At 38.5% G+C, this 21,891-nt stretch overlaps 1 protein-coding gene across 10 annotated transcripts in view; it reads right to left on the reverse strand.

The window, feature by feature from the left end:
* Window positions 1-21,891, reverse strand: part of B3GLCT (beta 3-glucosyltransferase) — a 215,293-nt gene that overhangs the window by 120,816 nt on the left and 72,586 nt on the right. For 9 of the 10 annotated variants that reach the window (XR_015553476.1, XR_015553478.1, XR_015553477.1 and 6 more), the window contains 3 exons: window positions 16,828-16,941; window positions 14,762-14,861; window positions 5,672-5,791 (listed from right to left, as the gene is read on the reverse strand). Coding sequence is in view for 6 of the 10 variants with exons in the window: in XM_087436233.1 (XP_087292359.1) it covers window positions 5,672-5,791; window positions 14,762-14,861; window positions 16,828-16,941 (334 nt within the window). In the remaining 4 variants the exon portion in view is untranslated. Of the gene's footprint in view, window positions 1-4,370; window positions 4,438-5,671; window positions 5,792-14,761; window positions 14,862-16,827; window positions 16,942-21,891 lie in introns of all 10 variants that reach the window. The other variant, XR_015553479.1, reaches the window with a different exon arrangement.

Below are 21,891 nucleotides of genomic sequence, written 5' to 3' on the forward strand. Positions count from 1 at the left end.
TATGCGGAAGATAAACTAACACATGGACAGAGAGAACAGTTTGGTGGTTACCAGGGGGAAGAGAGTTGCAGCGTGGGCACAGGGGTGAAGGGGCACATTTATATGATGACTGACAAATAATAATGTACAACTGAAACTGCACAATGTTATATACTATTACAACATCAACAAAAAAAACCTACATGCATTAGAAAAAAAAACTGAAAACAAAAGAAAACAAATAAACCCAATTTTGTATTGAGTTAGTGGCATAATCATAGAAAAAGGAATTAATTCAAGTGCCTTTAAAACTGCATCCCTTTGGGATATATCTAATAATCAAGAAAATTGCAAAAAAAAAAATTTCTTGCAAACTATACAAAAAGGAAAACTGCCAGTTTGAAAACACACACTACCTGCCTTCTCTGAGAAAGTCTAGTGTCCACCAGTCAGTCTGGGCCTCACATCTACATGGCTGAGTCAAACTCCTGCTCAAGTGACTGACACCAGGAAAAGGGCCTATGTGAGGGGACACATGTCAATTATAAATAGACATCTCTCTTAAAGATGTCCATCTGATACCACATCAAGGAAGATTTCATAAGTATACTAATTGTACCCAATCAGAGCTGTCTTGTTCTCTTAAACCTTATTTAAATAAACATGCTTTCTTTTTCTCTTTTACTAGCATCTAGTAGAACAAAAAAGAAAAGGAAGGCCCTCTATTTTGGCCTGTGCTTTAAAAATTTACTTTACAGGAAGATAAAATTTAAGCATGAAATTGTTATTAGTAATTTTTTTCTTTTTTTGCCTACTCAAACAGAACAGTCTTACATTAATTATTCACATAAACTAAGTACACATGGGCCTTTAATAACACTCATTTATTAGTATGCTGATGGCTTCTTTCAAAATGAAGTTGCTTCCAAAAATGGAAAATTACCAGTCATATCATGGTATGTCTGCCAACTTTTAAATATTAAAAAGATGTTGAGAGGCTATAAGAATAAAACTGTGATTTCTTTTAATATACAATATACAAATTTTAAAAATAAGAAAAAGTGAAATGGGAGGCAGGGACTTGCCGAAGGGCATACCTGCAAATCGAGAACACATTCAGAAGATAAAGTGCATCGGAAACACGCCCACCCCCTCCTAGTCTTCCAGCAAACAAACAGGTCATGGCTATCTCTTTGGGTAACATTCCCTGCTGCCTCCTCCAAGGAGGCTGCCACTGAGACTAATGACATCATGATCACAGCTTCCTACCCAAGCATATATAAATAAGTATTTTCAAAAAAGAAAACAGTTATTGAACTAATTGTCTCCAAATACCCAAACTCTCAAGGAGTAAGCAACAAAGTGAAAAACAGACACTTGGATTGGAATAGTGCCAAGGTCTCATTTTCCAAATACAGAACACCGACCCAACAATCACGGAAGCCACACCCCTGATTTAGCTCTGATAAGTAGGGCTTAAGAGAGTGGTTTAAGGCAATGGTTTTCAAAAACTTATTGATTGTAAACCACAGTGAGAAAACAAAAACACACTTCATATTGTAACCATTACGTGTTGTGTGTGTGTGTATGTGTGTATAAAATTGAAACAAAAATATCACATAACAGTACGTACCCTTACTACATGTGATGATGCGTTATAATATTTCTATTTTATTCTATATTTTATTATTTTAAAATGATGGTTATGATCCATTAATTGGTTTTACAAGCCATTAATTCAATCCGACTTGCTGTTTTAAAAAGCATGCTGATTCTTAAGCTGGATCATCAGAAAAGTCTACTGTAATACTAGAGAAACTTTAACATTAGGTCTGCAGCTTTTATCAAAGGTTGAAATAAGAGATAATCACATGAAGAATGTTTCTGCGTCTTTGTAAAAGTGCTATTAAAAACAGAATATTACACTGGTTAATGTTAATTATGCAAAGATCAATGCTTAGTGTTCATGCATTTGTTTATCCATTTACTCATTGTATCTTGTAAAAAATGAGTCCCTACGCTAGGAAGTGAGGACATAATGAAAATGAGACTCAGGTGCTGCCTTCAAAAAATTCATAATTTAGGTGGAAAGCAGAATAGTAAATAGTCAATTAAATGATAACGGTTTGCATAATATGCTATGAAAGTACATTAGAAAGGCATCAAATCCAGATTGGAGACGCTAGACTAGGCTGATGGCTTCCAGGAATACATAAATGATGGCTATACCGAGTCCAAAAGAATGAGGAGGATTAGCCAAATGACAGAGGCAGACAGTTGGGGTAGAAAAATGATGCTATGCAGAGACCAGCAGACGCCAATACCTTGGGAGAAGAGAAAAAAAAGAACAGTGCCTCTGAGGAACTGAAATAAGTTCGCCATGAATTCTTGAAGATGAGGGTGCAGATGAACGAGGCTAGAAAGATAAAACAGCATCTGCCAAGATCATGGAGGCCTGGTAAGCCTTGATGAGGAACTGAGATTTTATCCTAAAGGCAATGAGAGGTTATAAGAGGATGCAAAAGACTTCTACTCCTGTGGTAATACAAAGAAAAATTCAAATAAAATAAAAATCATATTAATCTATGGAATTGCTATGGAGAGGTGGATGTAATGAAGCCTAGATGAACTAATTTTTAGAGAGAGGAATCCTTTGTGGGTGAGTAGCAGCTGTGGCAGCTTTCAAGGCAGGAAGGTGGAAGAAAAGATCTGCTAGAGACTTTGGCTCCAAGGCAGTGGCCTCAGGAGCTCCCAGGGCAGTTGTGGATCACACAAACTGAGGTGATTAAAATCGAGGTCTAATCCCTGATCAACCTGACTCCTGTTGAAATCTGAATGGATTATCTCTTAGTCTTAGGTGCCAAAAGTACGAAAGGGTTCACAGTCTCTGGGGAAAATAAAAGCAACAGGAAGCTACTGAAGGCCTGTAAGCAGAGGAGTGACAGGATCAGACATACTTTTAGAAAGGCCTCTCTGGGTCTGGCCCCGTGGCTTAGCAGTTAAGTGTGCATGCTCCGCTGCTGGCGGCCCGGGTTCGGATCCCGGGCGCGTACCGACGCACCGCTTCTCCGGCCATGCTGAGGCCGCGTCCCACATACAGCAACTAGAAGGATGTGCAGCTATGACATACAACTATCTACTGGGGCTTTGGGGGAAAATAAATAAATAAATAAATAAAAATTAAAAAAAAAAAAAAAAAAGAAAGGCCTCTCTGACCACTGATACAGCATGGATACAGCATGGAGTGGAGCAAGACGAGAAGCAAGGAGACCAGAAGGCTGGGGCAGGAACACAGACGAGAGATGATGGTGAGCTAGACTAGAATTGTGGAGGTGGACACGGAGAGAAGTACTGATGGAAGAGATATTTAGGAGACAAAACTGACATGACTTAGTGATTGAGTCGACTGCAGGAGAGCAGGGAATGAGGAAGGAAAAGGGTGAGAGCTGACTCTCAGATTTCTGTGGTAGGAATGCACCTATGCTGATGTTTCCCTGAGAGAGGACTGACCAAAACAGGGGCTCAAGTCAGAAAGGAGGAGGTCAGCATGGGAGGTGCTGAGTTTGATGTGCCTGTGAATCATCGCAGTGGAGACGTCCCTTGGTAGGGAGATACATGAATCAGGAGGTCAGGAGAGAGTTCTAGGCTGGGGATAGAGATTTAGGTGCACTCAGCACAAAGCCAGGGGGGTGGATAAGGTCTCCCATGGAAAAGACAGAGTGAGAAGAGAAGAGAGACCAGAAAAGATGCCTGGAAGACACAGATATTTAAGGGATAGAAAAAGGAACTGAGAAGGTATGATCAGAAAGATAGGCATAAACAAGGATAGGATGGTGTTCTGGAAAGCAAGAGAAAAGAGTGTTTCAAGGAGTAAACAGTCAACGTTGTCAAAGGCTGCCATGATTGGAAGCGATCCATCTGATGTGGCTACATGGAGATCACTGGAGACCTCAGCAAAGTAGTTCAGTAGGAGGCCAAGCACAGAGGTCAGACGGAAGTGGGAGCTGAGAAGCGGAGATAGTGAGAGTAGTGAACAGTGAATTCTTAAGATGTCTTTAAGGGGAGAAGAGATGGTACGGTGGCAGGAAAAAGTTTTAAGATGGGAAAACTGGAGATGGTGGGAAATATCCAGTAGCAAGGTAGAGGGTGAACAGATAAGAGGTTAAAGGAGCCACCTTGGTGGTTTAGCTGTGCCTGCCAGGCCTGGGAAGGGGGAGCAGTGACACTTATGCAATGTGTCTGCCAATCCAGCACCAGCCCGTGAGCTCCTGCAGGGAAGGAACTGTGGCTTTCATTTGCATTTCCAGTGCTAGACCAGTGCCAGGCATACACTAGGCTTGTTGAATGAATGAATGACCAACTGAAACAATGAAAGGCAAGGCCTAGCTTACCTTTAGGTAAGGTAAACTGAGGTTTCAGAAGGACTTAAGTGCCAGTCTCAGAAATAACAGCTAAATCCTATAGGCAAGGAAGAGAACAAAATAGTTTTCTTGCAGAAAGCACACAAACAGTCACTTCTGTGTTAAAAGTATATGAACACTTGTAATACAAAATCTACAAACCCATATACAAATGACAGGGCCCCTTTCAAAAGTAGAAAGTTCTGCCATGCTTTGATCCTTAATTGGTGGCAACACCTCACCCAGAAAACCAACTGTATTACCATAAGGCTGCAAATAGCTTGAACCTTTTTTTAATGAAGAGGTCAATACCCCTTGGCCTTGCGCTTTAGTGTCTTTTCAAAGGCCTACCTGGACTCGCATCTCCTGTTGCTAACAACTTCAGGTGGATACATGCCACTGCTCAACAAAGATGAGTACTCCTGCTGAGGTCTGGTTATCACTATGAGAGAGCCACTTTCATAACCATGTTACATTCACCACTGAATCGGCTAGAACAAACCAGAACACCTGGAATATGATTCTTGAGGTCCTGCAGTAGGAACTGCTCTAACCTAGGGGATTGCAAACTAAGAATATAAAGTCCTAGCCCTTCAGAAATTTATCATCCAGCACCTAGAAGGTTGCCCAGCAAAGAGTAGACATTAAACAAACCCTTGTTGAATGAATTTAAATTATTATAGTTGATAACAAGTTAATATTCTCCCTAAATACCCCAATAGCAGAGACTATAGAAATAACAGAAAAGACTAACTGCTCTATATGAACGAAATTAAAATCTTTGTCCATAAGAGATTGGGCAGATGCTTCATTTAAAAACATTGATTTTTAACTGTTATTTAAAACCTATAAATCCTACACAAATAACACTTAATTGTTTAAGTCTAACCTTCTTTACCACTCTTTTCCCAAATGTGATTTATAAGCACTGGATAATTTAAAAGTCTCATGACTTATTTTCTGAAATTAAAATCTCTATCCAATTTCATTTTCATTCAAACAGACAATCACAACTAACTGGCTGCCTAGAAGCAATCATTACAATATGGACATTTCTACCAAGGACTTTGACATACATTTTTATATTGTCTCTTCGAGGCGTAAAATATTCTCTACTGTGGGTTCTCTTCACATTTAGCAAACTTAATGTTCACTTTCCTATTACGGTCATAGTTACCATTTACAGAGCACTTAGTATCAGCATAGATCCCACTGCCCCAGACCCACCTCTGCATCATGGGAACAGAAAGTTAATGTTGGGAATATTTGCAGAAAGCCATGCTCATAGTTACCCTCCTCCACCCGTGACGTAGCTGTAGCCGCCAGTGCCCAAGCCGTAGCCATAGCGCTCTCCCAGAAACACAGGTTCACTGGAGTCGTAACAGCTGAGCAAGTGCTGGAGCCTGGAGATGCTGAGATTCCAAAGGAAGCATAAGCAATAGTTATTTAACTCTAATATGTTTCCAGAGTAAATATTTTATGGTTCTTACGTCCCACTGGTTATATTATGCAATACTATACTGAAATCACTTACAGAGGGAATTCAAGCGACTTATAGAACTGGATTTGTGTTTGTGTGTGTGTGTGAGAGGAAGATCAGCCCTGAGCTAACGTCTGATGCCAATCCTCCTCTTTTTGCCGAAGACTGGCCCTGAGCTAAGATCCGTGCCCATGTTCCTCCACTTTATACAGGACGCCACCACAGCATGGCTTCACAAGCGGTGCGTCAGTGTGCCCCCGGGATCCTAACCAGAGAACCCTCGGACCACCACAGTGGAGCTCGAGCACTTAACTGCTGTGCCACCAGGTTGGCCCCCAGAACTGGATTTTTTTTAAAAGACAAAAAAAAAAAAAAATTAATGAACACTGTACATTGCTAGAAACAGGAGAGAAATTGAGAAAAAAGAGACTCCCCAGTTTTAATTAAGCCCCTGCCAGAAGTGGCTGCCAAGTTTGGGTGGGTAGGACAGCAGGTTAATGAAGTAAAGGTGGTTGGTGTACTAGTTCACTTCTACAGTCCTGCGCCCCAGTGAGTGTGAACTAATCCTCACATCTTTTCAGATGTACTTGGTATCTTTTTAAATTCCTGGTGGCCAACAAAGGAGGTTTGGGGCTACCAATGAGGTCCGTGTCAGGCATGTGGCTGGCAGGTGGGCAGTGAGGCGCTCAGGGAAACTTTCCAATTACGATGCGCAAATACGCTTCAGCTTTCCTCAAGTAAGGCCACCCTAGACTGTGGTCTTCTCACGTCTATTTGTTTACACCTTCTGGCCCCTAGCCTTCTTTGTCAAGTGTCAACAATGACAGCTTACAAAGGGCAGTGAGAACATCCACGAGTTGGTCAGAAAAATGCCTGCAACTGTGGCTGCTGTAAGGATGAAAAAAAAAGATTTCATAGGAGAATAAAATCCAGAAATAACTTTTTAAAGTGGAGACAAAGGTTGATGTTAAGAAAGCCTAGTTTTTCCATATTTTAAAAACTTATACCATGTACAAATGCCTTATAAAATCCTTCCACTGTTTCTTGTAAATCAGAGCTTTCCAGGTCACACAGCACCAAATCCTAGGTTCCCTCCTGATATTACTCAGCGTTCCTTGAAAAAAGTTTTTCCAAGATCAATAACTGTGGATTGAATATTTTTAATGGGCTAAATCAACTTCAACGTCTCTCAAGCCTGTGATTCACAAGCATGACACACCTCCAAGAGGTAGATATAATATGAAGCATTTTTCTAAATTATTAATCACAAATTCTTTTCTCACAAAGCAACATTAACACCTAGAACACCAGTGTTCTGGAGTCTCATTTTGCTCTCTTTTTGGGGGGAGGGGTGGCGTCATAAGAAAACAAGGTAGAAACATACAAGAAGAGATCACATTTTCCACCCAAGTTCAGGCATCTTACAAAAATACCCTAGCTAATAAAGCTAAAGCTGAAAGTGAAGAAAACAATGGATGACAACAATCGCTTACAAGTGGGTGCTAAAAGTGTCTACAAGTTTGCTGACCAGGTTTGTATCTGTCTGAAGGTCAAGGCCTCTCATAATGTTGACAGTTTCCGGGTGGCTAGCAAATGTTATCTTTGGAAACTATCCTGTTTCAGGCACACAAGTTAAACAGTCTAGGCATCTAGTTCGGAATCAGTCTTGAGGAAATCGTCTAATAAATAACCCTGCAGGGGAGGGCCAGTGAGTGTGCAGATACCTAGTAAAACATCATTCAGTTACGGAGAATACACTCTTAAAGATCTCTAAGGCAATCGCAGCCTTTGCTTGGTAAAAGGCTCTGTAAAAACTCAAAGCCCTCTGGGGCAAATTTATGTCTACCTCTTGACCACAGAAGAAATGAAAAGTATTTCTCTTCCTTCTGCATATCGTAAAATTATCAATTCAACCCTCAACCTTCAATTTCTGAGGTTAAAATAAGTAGGATTTAACACCTTCTCTAGATTTCTTTTCCTTATAACATTAACCGTTTCCATATTCAAAATATCATTTTGAAGCTGAAGAATCATAAACTGAGTCTGACAACTATCACACACTTCATATTTGCTAAAAACTGGAAATGCAGCTGAAGCAGACAGATCTACAATTCTATCCAAGTACACTGGCTACTGACTCAGGAAAAGAACTTCATTTAACAATCTGGTACCATTTCAGGCAATTTTGAGGCACAGAAATGAAGAAAAACAGTATAGCAACACTTTAGATTAAGTGCTATCAAAATTATATTAATACATCTTAGTGTTGCATACAGATTTTAACAGCATAATACTGATTTTTAAAATCCAGATGAAGTTCCAATCTAACCTATTATAGCTTTTATTTTTTAACTTTTTATTTGGAAATAATTTTAAGATTATAGAGAAGTTGCTAGAGTAGTATGAAGAACTCTCATATACCCTTTATCCAGATTCACCAATTGTTAACTTTGACCCCATTTGTTTTATCATTCTCTCTCAATCTCTCTTCTTCTCTCTAGACAGATAGAGATATATGGATACATACATATGTTTGTATACATACATATACATATATATGTATGTGTCTGTACTTATGTAGATAATATAGATCTATATATATATCTATAGATCTATATACACTTTTGTTCTCTTTTCTGAAATATTTGAGAATAAGTTGCATACATTACGCCCCTTTCCCCCTAAATACATCAATGTGTGTTTCCTAAGCAGAGAAATAGTTAGCAACTTCAGGAACTTTAACATTGATAAGTTTCTTAAAAACTTAAACATATACCTACAGTATGTCCCAGCCATTCCACTCCTAGGTATTTAGCCAAGATAAATGAAAGCAGATGTCTATACAAAGACATGTACACGAAGTTTCAGAGCAGCTTAATTATAATAACCCAAAACTGGAAACACAGTGCTTATATCTAAGCTACCACCATATTCCAATTTTATCAATTGACCCAATAATGTCCTTTGCAGCATTTTTCTCCCTCCAGTACAGGATGCAGCCCAGGATCCCTCATTGCATTTATTTATCATCACTTTATTCTCCTTTAACCTGGAATAGTTCCCCAGTTTCTCTCTGTCTTTCATGACATTGGTATTTTTTAATAATAAATGCCCTCCCTGTGAATGCTCCTCATGTTGAGTTTGTCTGATGTCTCCTCGTGATAAAGTCCAGGTGACCCATTCCCAGTGGCAGTATTATATAAGCGATGCTGTGTCTGGCACACGATGTCCATCTGTCCTTCATTTGTAATATTCATTTTGATCGCCCAAAGTGTTGTCTGGGTTCTCCACTGGGCAGTTACTATTTTTCGCTTGCTATTTCTAAGAGTCTCTGGGCAGATACTTTAACACCAGCAAATACCCTGGTCTCATCAAAATTTACCCCCAGTTTAGCAGCCATTAATGATTTCTGCCTTAATCAATCTTCACTATGATAGTTACAAAGTGATGACTTTTCCAACTCCATCACTCCCTCCACATTTATCATTCAGAACTCCTCATTATCCTGCAAGAGCCCAGCTGCTATGGACTGAATTGCATCCCCCACTCCAAAATTCATTATGTTGAAGCCCTAACCCCCAGTGTGATTGTGTCTGGAGATGGGGCCTATCAGGAGGTAATTAAGTTAGGTCAAAAGGTCATAAGGGTAGGACCCTGATCTGATAGAATTAGTGTCTTTATAAAAGAGACACCAGAGAGCTCTCCCTCCATAGAGCACAGAGAAGAGGTCATGTGAGGACACAGGGAGATGGTGGCCATCTTCAAGCCAATATAGCGGCCTCAGAAACCTACTTAGCCAGCACCTTGATCTTGGACTTCCCAGCCTCCACAACTGTGAGCAACAAATTTCTGTTTAAGTCCCCCAGTCTGTGGTATTTTGTTACAGTGCCCAATCTGACTAATACATCACCCTTCTGCCCCATTTATTTACTTACTCATCTATTTATTTATTATAAGCATGAACTCACTGATTCCTAATTTTAATGGTTCATAATTCATTATTGTCCTTAATTATACTGACACTTAATTAGTCCCAGATTTGGCTAATGGGAACCTATTCAAGCTCGCTTCTGTGTCCTCTTGACATGCACTTTTCTTTCCTATCTTCTTTTTAAGACTTCCTTACTTTCTAGTATAAAAAAAGAATGTTCCAAATGTCTTCTTGTCTCTTCCTTGCCTTAGCCTTAGAATCAGCTATTTCTCTGAGAAAGCCTAGTTCCTTTTAGTGGGGAAAGCAGCAATACTAGTTCTGGTCACTAGTTGCTCACCGCTACTAGGATATCTTTGCTTCTAGTCTTCTTATTAGAAAGAACTAGGAGGGCCGGCCCCGTGGCTTAGCGGTTAAGTGTGCGCGCTCCACTGCTGATGGCCCTGGTTCGGATCCCGGGCGCGGACTGACGCACCACTTCTGCAGCCATGCTGAGGCTGCGTCCCACATGCAGCAACTAGAAGGATGTGCAGCTATGACAGACAACTACCTACTGGGGCTTTGGGGGAAAAATAAATAAATAAATAAATAAATAAATAAATAAATGAATAAATAAAAGAAAGAACTAGGAAATGTATATGTACACTGTACACACACATATATTAGAAATCATGAGTCTGACAGAAATTATGAGTTCTTACAGATTTCTCCACTTCCAATCTACCCCCATAGGCCATTTCCTTGACCTGCCTCATTCCACATCCGTATTTCCCTTCATCCACAGTGAGAACCCTGGCTCCCAACAATATTACCATTCACTCAATCCTACGATGTACCTAAAATCATTTCAGAATTGCCTCAACCACACCACTACAAAAATCAGACTGACCAAAAATTCAGGATTTGTCTGACATTCCTCCCCTCTCCCCACACCTGACTGAAAGCATATATCTAAACAGCGTCTTCAACAGTTACTTGCATTAGTTATATTTTTCCTTCAGTGTGATTATGTTTTCATTCAAAATATAGTTGGGTTCATTTGTCTCAGTTTTGCCTCCATCCTTGTTGATTTTTCTCCTGTTCTATTTTTAAAAATGTAAAATATTAGCATGCTTCCCAAAGTCAAACTAAATTAAGAGATACACTCAGAAAAGTATCAGAGCCTCCTTACTCCATCTACCCTCTTGGCCCATCCGAGCCCTTCTAGAAAACAGCTGCACAGGTTTCTGGTTTATCTGTCCTCCGTTTGTTTTTGTAAAGATAAGTAGACGTGGGTATGTTTTATTTCGCTTCATTCTTACACACAGGGTAGCATACTAAATATACTCTTGTGCACTTGGCTTTTTTCATTTAACAATCCTGGAAATCATTCAATACAATTTGTTGGGGTTTTTTTCCCCCAAGGAACCAAAATTTTGATTAATTTGATTCTCCTTTTTTTGTTCTCTACCTCAGTATTTCTGCATGTATCTTTATTATTATTTCCTTCCTTGTGCTTTTTTGGGTTGACTTTGTGATTCTTTTTCTAGCTTTCTTAGTTGGGAATTGAATTTTTTGTTTTTATTGATCCCATTGGTTTGGCAATCTTTATCCATCCCTTTATTTTTAGACTTTTTGAATGACTACATTTATGTGTGTCTCACATAAAGCAGAGAGTTGGGGTTTGCTTTTTGAGCCAATGTGAAAATTTTGTTCTTTTATTAGGTGAGTTAAACCCACAGACATTTAGTGATATGACTGATAATGTTTGGTATCAATGCTAAAATTATTTTAGGTTTGAATTATTATATATATTATATTTACTGTGTTTCTTTACTTTTTGCTTTTTAAAAAAATATTTTTGATATTTAGAAAGGTTTTTTTCCTTCATGTTTACCTTGTATTTAACTTTTTGTGCTTTACTATGCCTTTTTTCTTATTGAACATTTTATTATTCAATTTCTCAGTTGTACCTGGTGTCCTCTGAATCCCACCTATTACCAATACAACAAGCCATGATCTTATCCTACTTTCCCTTTTCCTCCCATTTCTTTAAAGTTGCATACTTTCTACTTTGTCAGAACACATAACATTTACAAACTATTCTCCTACCCATGTCTCCACCCATTTTACTTTTAGTTCTATAGTTAAATACACTCATGCGCTGCATAATGATGTTTCAGTCAACGATGGACCACATATACGACAGTGATCTCGTAAGGTTAGTGCCACATAGCCTAGGTGTGTAGTAGGCTATACCATCTAGGTTTGTGTGAGTATACTATGAGGTTCACATAAAGACGAAATCGCCTAACAACACATTTCTCAGACGTATCCCCATCGTTAAGCAATGCGTGACTGTATATGAAATGCTCACCATCAGTCATTTGCCAAAATTTCATCTCTCTGGGTTGCACGAAGTTCTTTCTCTAATATATTCTTCAGGAAGGACACGTGTACACTATTTCCTGAGTTCATGTACATTAAGAACTTTTCCTACAGCCTTGATACTGAAGAACATCTTAGCTACATACAAAATCCATGATTCACAATTTCTTCAAGTTTGTTGAAAATGTTCCTCTATTATTTCCATACTTTTTATGTTATTTTGAAAAGTCTGATGCTAGCCTTATTTTCTTGCTCTTTAAGTTATTTCATCATTATGCCTAGAGATTCAGAGGACTTTATCATCAAAATCTAATCATTTCCCTAGGGTATGTGAAGAAGTTGATGATCCCAGGTCAATTTTCACTGGTACCTATTAGGTAGGCCCTTTTAATATATACATAAAGGTCTTTTTTTATTTCTGGTAATTTAAATATTATTTCTGTTCTTTTGATTTTCTTCAATCAGGGACTCCAATTATAGACGTGTTGGCCTTTGTTGCCTCCTCCATTTCAACTACTTTTTTTCTAATCTTTTAAACTTCTTTATCCCATTTTCATTTTCTTGGTTGCTTTCCTAATTTTCACCCATGTCCCTTATTAAATTTTCATTTAAATTTGTTTATTTTTGGTTGTTTCATAATTTAGTCATAACTTCAGACATGAATTTGTCTTTTTCTTCTATTTCTTTCTTGAGCCTAATAAATTCTAGTTTCATTTCTTCCCTTTTTTGTCCACTTCCTTCTTCAGTTTTTGAATTTTAGATTCAAGGTATTTTTCCTTGTCCCCAAATGTCTGTTGATCTTGTTTGCGTTGGAGCCAAAGCTCCAAGATTTGGTGATAATACAAAGACCAACGTAAAGATGTGGCTATTTATGGAGAAGAGAGATTGACCCTAAATCTTGCAATTATTCAGCCTCATGGCTAAAAAGTTAGAGAGTTCATTGTGATCAAGGATAATGTCAGAATCTTGAAAGGAAAACGTGGCAAGGCTCAAATTGAAAAACACATTTAAGACATCATTGAGCAGTTACATATTGTTAAATATGAAAATATGTAAATAAATGTAATTATGAAAAAAGTAAATATGAAAAAAGGAAAAACTGAACGAACATCTGGCAAAACTTTCAGGCAGAGTGTACTGAAGATTGATGGCACAAGTGATGCAGTTACAGATGCAGTAAATGCTGCATGACTGTTGCTGAAGAGGACATCATACTTGGAGGTGGCTGTGCTCTGCTTTGATGCTCACACTTGTGCTTGGGGTTCATGAAGCTTCTTGGATCTGTGGGTTTATAGTTTTTATCAAATTTGGAAAATATTTCTTTAAATATTTGTCATGTGTCCCTTCTCTTTTGGGAACTCCAACTGCATATACAAGGCCACCTGAAATAGTTCCACAGCTCAGTGACGCTCTGCTCATTTTTTTAAAATTAATTTTTACCTTTGTGTTTCAATTGGATAGTTACTATCACAAGGTCCTCAAGCTCACTGATAGTTTCTTGTGCAATGTCTAATTTGCTGTTAATCCCATTCAGTGGATTTTTCACCTCAATGTAGTTTTCATCCCTAGAAGTTGGATCAGTCTTATTTATACCTTCCATGTCTCTTTTTTGAATATATGGAATAGAGTTATAATAACTATTTATTAGTAACAACTTAATAAGTGCTAATTCTAACACTGTATCATTTCAGGAACAATTTCAATCAACTGATTTTTCTCCTCATTATAGGTGAAATTTCCTGCTCCTGCATGCCTGGTAACTTTTGAATGGACGCCAGGCATTGTGAACTTTACCCTGTTGGGTGCTGGATATTTTGGTATTTCTATCCATCTTCTTGAGCTTTGTTCTCAGATGCAGGCTAATTATTTGGAAACAGTTTGATCCTTTGGGGTCTTGCTTTTAAGATTTGTTAGGCAGGACTGGACAGTGCTTAGTCCAGGGTTAGCTATTTCCCACTATTAAAGCAAGACCCTTCTACATATTCTACCCAATACCCTGTGAATCAAGGGTTTTCCAGTCTGGCTGGTGGTAACAGGTACTATACTCAGCTCTGTGTGAGTGCTGGGGACCATTCCTTCAAATCATTTTGATTGGTTCTTTCCGCAGCCTCCACTCATTTCCTCACAAATACGCACCAATCAATACTCTACTGAATACTTAAGGGGAGCTTCCACAGATCTCCAGTGTTCTCTTTCTGTGCAGCTCTCTCCTCTCCAGTGCTCTGTCCTGCAACCTCTAATGGCCTGGGTCTCCCCAGACTCTCAACTTCATCTCCTTAACTCAAGGAGTTAGCCAGGTTCCACCTGGGTTCCTCTTCCTGAGCAGTGACTGGGACACTCTCTCAAGGCAGTTAGCTGGGGCAGTCATAGAACTCACCTCATTTGCTTCATGTGACTCACGAATCATTGCCCTTTATTGCTCAATTTCTAGTGTCTTAAAAACCCTCCTTTCATATATTTTGTCCTTTTGGGGGGTTGTTTCAGATGTGAGGATAAATCCAGTCTCTGTTACTCCATCTTGGCCAGAAGCAGAAGTACACATCATAGTTTCTGAATATGACTACATGTAGAATTTAAAGCCACCCTAGCATGAGAAGGACTCCTTACCTTATTAATGTATCATCATCCACAATGACTAACCATGTTATTTTGTCATGGCTGTGATTCAAAAATCTTTCCAAAATGGCATATGTCTTTCCACAGTGACCTAGGAAAGGCAAGAAGAAAACCTATAATGCATTATCTTCTTTAAAATACATATAATTCATTTTAAAGCAAATTTTTTTTTTTAGTTTTAAAAGTAAAAGCTTAAATGGTGACATGCACCTTAATAATTTGAAATTTTAAAAATTAGGCTTTTCTAATTTTCATAGTCATAGTGAACCAGTGGGAACTTTAGAGACTATGAAGTCTAAGCCATTCGTTTCACACGTGAGGAAATGGAGACCTAGAGACATGAGGGGAATTACACAACATCACTTTGAGGCAGAGATACGACTAGTATCTTCATTCTAGACAAACAAGAAAGTTGTATGTCTCATAGAAATTACAGCCTAGTATCTGTCCTTAGGAACTGTTAGAACCCCAAGCATCACAACCATAGGGAAACAACAGTGCAAAAATGGAATATTACACCTTCATTCACTGATTTTGTAAATATTTGCTATTAAGTTTCTAATAAGCCAGATGCTGTGGCAGGTTCTAGGATATGCACTAAAGATACAGCGCTGACTGAGACAGAGTCACAGTCCTTCAGATGCCAACTGACAAATGTCAATGTTTTAATGGAAAATGCTGGGGCCAGGATTAGAATAAAGAATGCTTGGAAAGAGAACTCAACTCGATAAATAGGAAAATGCCCCTCATTTCAACAAAGTATTTGGTGCCAAAATAGAGAAGAAACTAATATTAACTAATATTAAATTACTCAATTTGACCTTTATTTCCATTATTCTTGATCTCTTCATGTATATTTAGCCATTATGGTCTGTATTTTTGAAAGCCATCTCAAATTCCTTGTGGAATAAAGTAGAGTATAAACATAAGCAATAACAAGGTCAGACTAAAAATAAATTAAGAAATCAAATAAGGAATGCATGAATAAATAAATGATTATTAAAGCCAACCTAAATTGAAGCCTAAAAAGCAAGATTAACCAAAAAAAAAGAAAATTCAATCCAAAATCATTTGTCCAAAACAGACAGCAACAGCCAGACTCAGTAATAATTTAACCTCGTCAGAAGAACTCAGCACTACAGGATGGCATATCTGAGTCTACTTGTACTTAACCAATCAAGGCATCATGAGTGACATTTCCACAAGATAATCAAGATAAATTACTCTATAGAACAAGACAATCAACTTACTACTTTTTTTTAAATTCATGCAAGGGCTTGGGGAACCAGAAAATAAAGAAAAAATGTGGCAGGAACACTGGATAAAAATTAAGATGAACAAAGAGCAGCTGAAGGTGAGGTGGTCAAATTTCTACTTCCATTTTTTGAAAAAAAAAATGTTTTGAATTAGAAAGCCTACAATCTGAAGAGAAAAGCAGCTGTACTTTCAACAATTTACTAATTAAAATACTAACATATGTGGCTAAATATACATATACATCATGGAGCTTATACTACATACAACCAGTGCAGAATGTGGTTAAGTGGTGGTACTCAGAGGTACATACAAAATGTGAGCTAGACCACAAGCTTCATGAGGATAGAAGCTGTCGGCTTCATTTCTGTAGCCCCAGTGTCTAACAATGGCTGGCACACAGCGTCAAATAACAATCCTGGCTGGTTAAACTGCTAGCATTAAACAAGGAGAGGCTTTGTGTTGGAAGATGATAAATTACCTTTAGACACTCCATTACGGCCACGATGAATTATGAAGGTATGAAAAATTGATTGTTAAACTCTATTATGATTGTCATATGCTCAGTTATATCAATATGACCTACTAAAAACTTACTACCTTTCTTAGCACTTATAAAGCAGCTCTTACTCTGAAGCAATTGGTCCATATCCGTGGGTAAAGAAGTTGGGAGGGGAGGAAGGAAAAAACCTTACTAAGGCAAAAATTATAGTATTTATACAATATTTCATTTTTACCTTAATTTACTATATTTACAGAATGGACACTGTGAATAAGAGTAGTAGTAAGAATTAAGGACTCACCTCTTTCTGTATTAGGAATTCCCAGATCTACCGTAGGAATGGAAGTTTCTGCGTAATCACTGTAGTATTCAATGAGACTTGCCTGACCCGCCCAAGTCTGCTTTACAATGGGTACTGAAAAAAGGAGAGAGGCACAGTTATGTAACGAAGCTTGGAATCTCAAAGGGGCAGCATAATCACCTATAAAGGAAGAGACCCAGTACATGTTCTTCTTCAGGTGACCCAAGACTTAGAGCTTGCTTTTCTACCCTGAGAAATGCAGAGGTTGGTTGTTGATGGCAGCACATGAATAAAACCCTCTTCTTGAGACATTTCAATATACTCTAGAGCTAAGCACTTCTCATCCCTGGTCATAAATACACTCACTTCCATATGATGATAAATTTTCTAGTCTAATTATACTGTGTTTAAATTAATTTTAACTAGTTTTTCTCTTTTCCCAATAGGCTATTTCACTTAAAATTCACAACTAGATTTTTTAAAATGCTTTTTAGGGGGGTGGGGAATATAATTACTTCTAAAGATTGGAATATTTTTGTTGTTCTCGCTGAGATGCAAATTTGTCTCCCTGACAATGGTGGGCGGAGGGACTTTTTCAAACTACACACACATCCCCACCCAAAGAGTCTAACAGGACCACCCAACCCTACAGAGGGTATGACCTTACCATTGAGAATCACTGTATATGATGACTGATATTATTGTGTTGCACTTTTGAAAAATGTGGAAGAAATAAGATTGAGAACGACTGTAGATTTTAAAACTCTATCATTAACAGATACATTGCTTTAATACAATAAACACAAACAACAGAAAACTTTCCTCGTTTTCTGCATTTTAGGGTGGAATGCTCAAAAGTAGCTCTGTCTCCATTTGACATAGAATTCTGCCTGATCACTAGTTGATATTAATTCATTTGACCAACTATCCAAGTAATTAGTGACTGTCTGTGCATCTCTAAATTTTAAAGAGAAGAAAGGGTTTCTATTATTGTTTTAATAGACAAGAACATCATATCCAGATTTCATACCCTGTTAATTTAAGAATCTCAACTCTGATGAACCAAATCTTCAGGTCAATATTTTGAGACTTCATCAGATCATTTATCTTTCCCTTTTTCCCGACATCCTCCCCCCCCCCAAAAAATGCAAAAACTGCCAATGCAATGCCAAATTTAAGTGTTTAGCTATTCTAGTCAACAAATTCAGAGTCAAACTCAGACAGCCCATGTATACAAAATACAAAAATGTACCATTTTATGGTCTATTATTCATCAGCTTTTAAGAAATAAAAAGATTTATGAATTCTGGAAATTTGCTATAATAATCTCCAAATTACCTATTTTAACCCACTAAATATTATTTTTATACATTAAGATATAATTTTTCTGCCATCATAAAAAGGCAGATATAAAGATTTCTCTACGTTAAAACAGACAAAGATGTAGCAATAGATATGGTTGCTGGGGAGAAAATAAATAAAAAAAAAATCCTCACTCCGTCCTACTTCCAAATTCCAGCACAACAAAAATCTTCACCTTGGCACTGCAGTGGCGGTTTGCTTTGCACATAATAAGCAGGAGGACTTACCCCAGGAAGGGCTCCCTGCAGCTTGCGGCCACTAACTGTTGCCTCTCTTGGGTAAAGTGTCCTCCATTGCATAAGGCTGGAAGAAGCTGTGAGGAAAGGTCAGAATTCCCCTCAGTTCCCAGCACTCGGTCCTGCAGGCTGTGCAGAGTCTGCCTTCACTTGCCTCAGCCTTTAGCCTTCAGTTCCTGTTTGCTCTAATAGCTTTATGAAACAGCATACGGGTTTCTTCTCAGTTAGCTGATTTAAATGACATTAAAATCAAAATCAAGTGTGAGTTAGCTCTTTGCTCTACCTAATCACTGGCTGTCAGTTTTCGTTTGGAACAGATGAAATGGAAATTTCACTGAATAAAGGTAAGAATTACTGTATGACTCATTCCCCAGCCCCTAGCACAGTGCCTGGGATGCAGTAGGTGCTGCGTAAATGGTTGAATGAGGACTGGATTTTGTAGGAATTCCAACAAAAGACCCAGGGCTATTTGTGGAACTAGTTTAAAGGAAGGTTTTATTAATAACAGCAATTCATCCTTTGGTACAAGACTGGTACCACCATTACCAATCAATTAAAAATAGACCAGCAGTTTAATATAGTCAAGTGTTATGATTCTGCAGCACCAAAAGCATTCAACAGTTTGTATCATCCGTCCCCTCATCACTATAACTCCTGTGCCTCTGTCACATCCACCGGCTGTAAAGATTTCAAAGCTAAGGCTAAGTCTTCTACAACAGCAGGTGAAGGCTTTATTTCAACCAGGGTTGATTCTAAACTACTTAAAACTTTTAAAATATTGGTCTATTTCATTAGCATTGTTTGAATTCTGAATTGAATGCATTCTATTATTTATAAAATATTTTATATGGTTTTCAGGCACTGTATTACTGAAGATATAAACTTTGAGAAAATATTTCAATATGTTACATGATCTATTATCTCATTTTCAGTCAAGAGAAGCATACTTTCTACCACATAATAAAACAATAATGAATGCCTCTTTCAAGAAGGTTTGCCACAAGATAACTTAAAATTGGAGCAAAGTAAAAATTGTACAATTAAAAAACTCCACTGCACAGATGGCACAAATCTTCTGGCTTTACAGACTCAAAGCAGATGTGTCTCGCTATGAGGCACAGAACACGCATTTTTACCCCCAGTGAATTTACTTGCAAAACTCTGATTGCAAATGAGAATGAACTTGACACCTGAACACTGTATAAAAACTACCACACAATCAAATGTGAACGACTCTTTTGATTTTAAGGAATCCGCTATTTTCTACTAATGGACCATCTGTCTCAGTATGCAAGTCAATGTCCACAACATAAATCCCTGGTTGCTCTTCTCTTCCCAGGAGAAGGTTAGAGACACACACACCGAGAGTCTGCTATCATGCCTGCCTTTGAAGATGAGACGCACATAAGCCTGAAAAGCATCCCTCACGGCTGATCTAAAACATTTCAGGGCAATCTGGAACATCTTCAGCTGTTCAAAAGCCAGGGGGAGAACTGAACTAGGCAACACCTGACGCCCTTCCTCTCTTTAATAATTCATCTAATCACTTCACTTAACACAGTGGGTAGCCTTCCATCTGGCAGCATTTTAATTCAAGCCCCTTGTTTTAAATCAGCAGACTGTACCCAGTACCTATAAGCCTCTCTAATCAAAGAGAACACAGCTACCACACACTCCTTTTAATAAATTTGTTCAGATTTGCCTCCTCTAGACAAGATCACTGCAGTAAAAATATCAAACAGGTTTTTTTTTAATCTGAAAGGAATAAAGTATTTATTTTTAGGAGCTCAGGAAGCTGTGAAAAGGAACTAAAGGCTGAGCAAATAGCAATTTAACCTCTTGAATTAGAGGGAGACTGCAGGAGGAGAGCATCTTACAACCTACCATTTGATGAACAGAAACAGTGGCTGCCACGAGATAGTTGAGACATGTACAGGAACTGCATGGCAGAACGATGCAGAGAAAATTCTGAACATTTTCTGACAGCTCATGTCACACAATGAAAAACACATAACCCAAGAGAGGAAGTGATCAAACTGAATATTAAAACTCCAGAGATCTTTTCCTTGCTTAAATATAATTTTACATGCTTTGCCCAATTCATCACTTTATATAACACTTTTAAAGTTTCTTTAAAACCGTACTAACTAGGCCGGCCCCGTGGCTTAGCAGTCAAGTGCGCGCGCTCCGCTACTGGCGGCCCAGGTTCGGATCCCGGGTGCGCACCGACGCACCGCTTCTCCGGCCATGCTGAGGCCGCGTCCCACATACAGCAACTAGAAGGATGGGCAGCTATGACATACAACTATCTACTGGGGCTTTGGGGAAACAAAAGGAGGAGGATTGGCAATAGATGTTAGCTCAGAGCTGGTCTTCCTCAGCAAAAAGAGGATTAGCACGGATGTTAGCTCAGGGCTGACCTTCCTCACAAAAAAAATAAATAAATAAAATAAAATAAAACCGTACTAACTGCTTGCTTCTCAGAGAGTGTTCCTGCTTCAATGGTGTCAGTATGTATTTCTTTCTTAAACCAAAATATAGAATATATTTTTGCTAACTGTGTCCTAAGAATGCACTATTTCATTTAAATCAGAATCCAGACACAGCTGTTACATAAACGTTTGTTTCACTGTTAGGCAAAAGTACAAGATGTAAAATAATTTCTTTTAATTTGGGAACTTGGCTTTATTATCAATTCTTCCAGGAGAGTACAAAAAATGAGTTCAATGTATATTTTCCTTTGCCTTGACTACAGCACTGAACAGAATATTCCATCCCTCACTCTCATCCTGGAGGTGGTCAACATTATAAGCAGCGAGGAGTGGGGGGCCATCACTAGTGTCCATTTCTGCTCAGTACCCGGAGGGCAGTGCACCCACAAGTGAGACCCTGCTACCAGATAAGTCACTAACAGTATAGCTGACTCTCAATTTTTCAAAGAGAAATACAATCTTATCTATGTTTTTTTTTTCCTTCATTGTCATTTGGCCTTTGTAACATCAAGTGTTTCTACCACAGAGTGCACAGGGAAAGAAAAAAGAGGGGAAAAAAAAAAAAAACCACCCCAGCCCACGTATTCTGCTTGACTATAGCAGTAATATGCTTGGACGGGGTGGCAGTCTAAAGTTCCAGCTCGATGTATATCATCTGTAGATTTCAATTCCTGGCTATCTCCATTGCTGCTGAAAATAAAAAGCCTGCTTTCACAGCTTCTGGCCAAGTCAAAACTGACCTGGAGCACAGCAGAGCATCAACATGAATATCAAACTCTATTTATCAAGTGTTAGGTTTGTAATACCTCCAAGACTACAGTAGAGCTGTGCTGTGGCAGAAAGAATTTGGGACTCGGAGACAGAAAACCCTAGTCCCAGCTCCCCTACTCAACTGTCTACAAGAACTTGGGCCCGCTGCGTCTCGTCCCATACTCAGCTTTCTCCACAATATCAAGTGAATACATTAATTATCA

This window comes from Ceratotherium simum, chromosome 10, assembly GCF_057802395.1.
Source record: "Ceratotherium simum simum isolate JZ-2026a chromosome 10, ASM5780239v1, whole genome shotgun sequence".
Classification (NCBI taxonomy): Eukaryota; Metazoa; Chordata; class Mammalia; order Perissodactyla; family Rhinocerotidae; genus Ceratotherium; species Ceratotherium simum.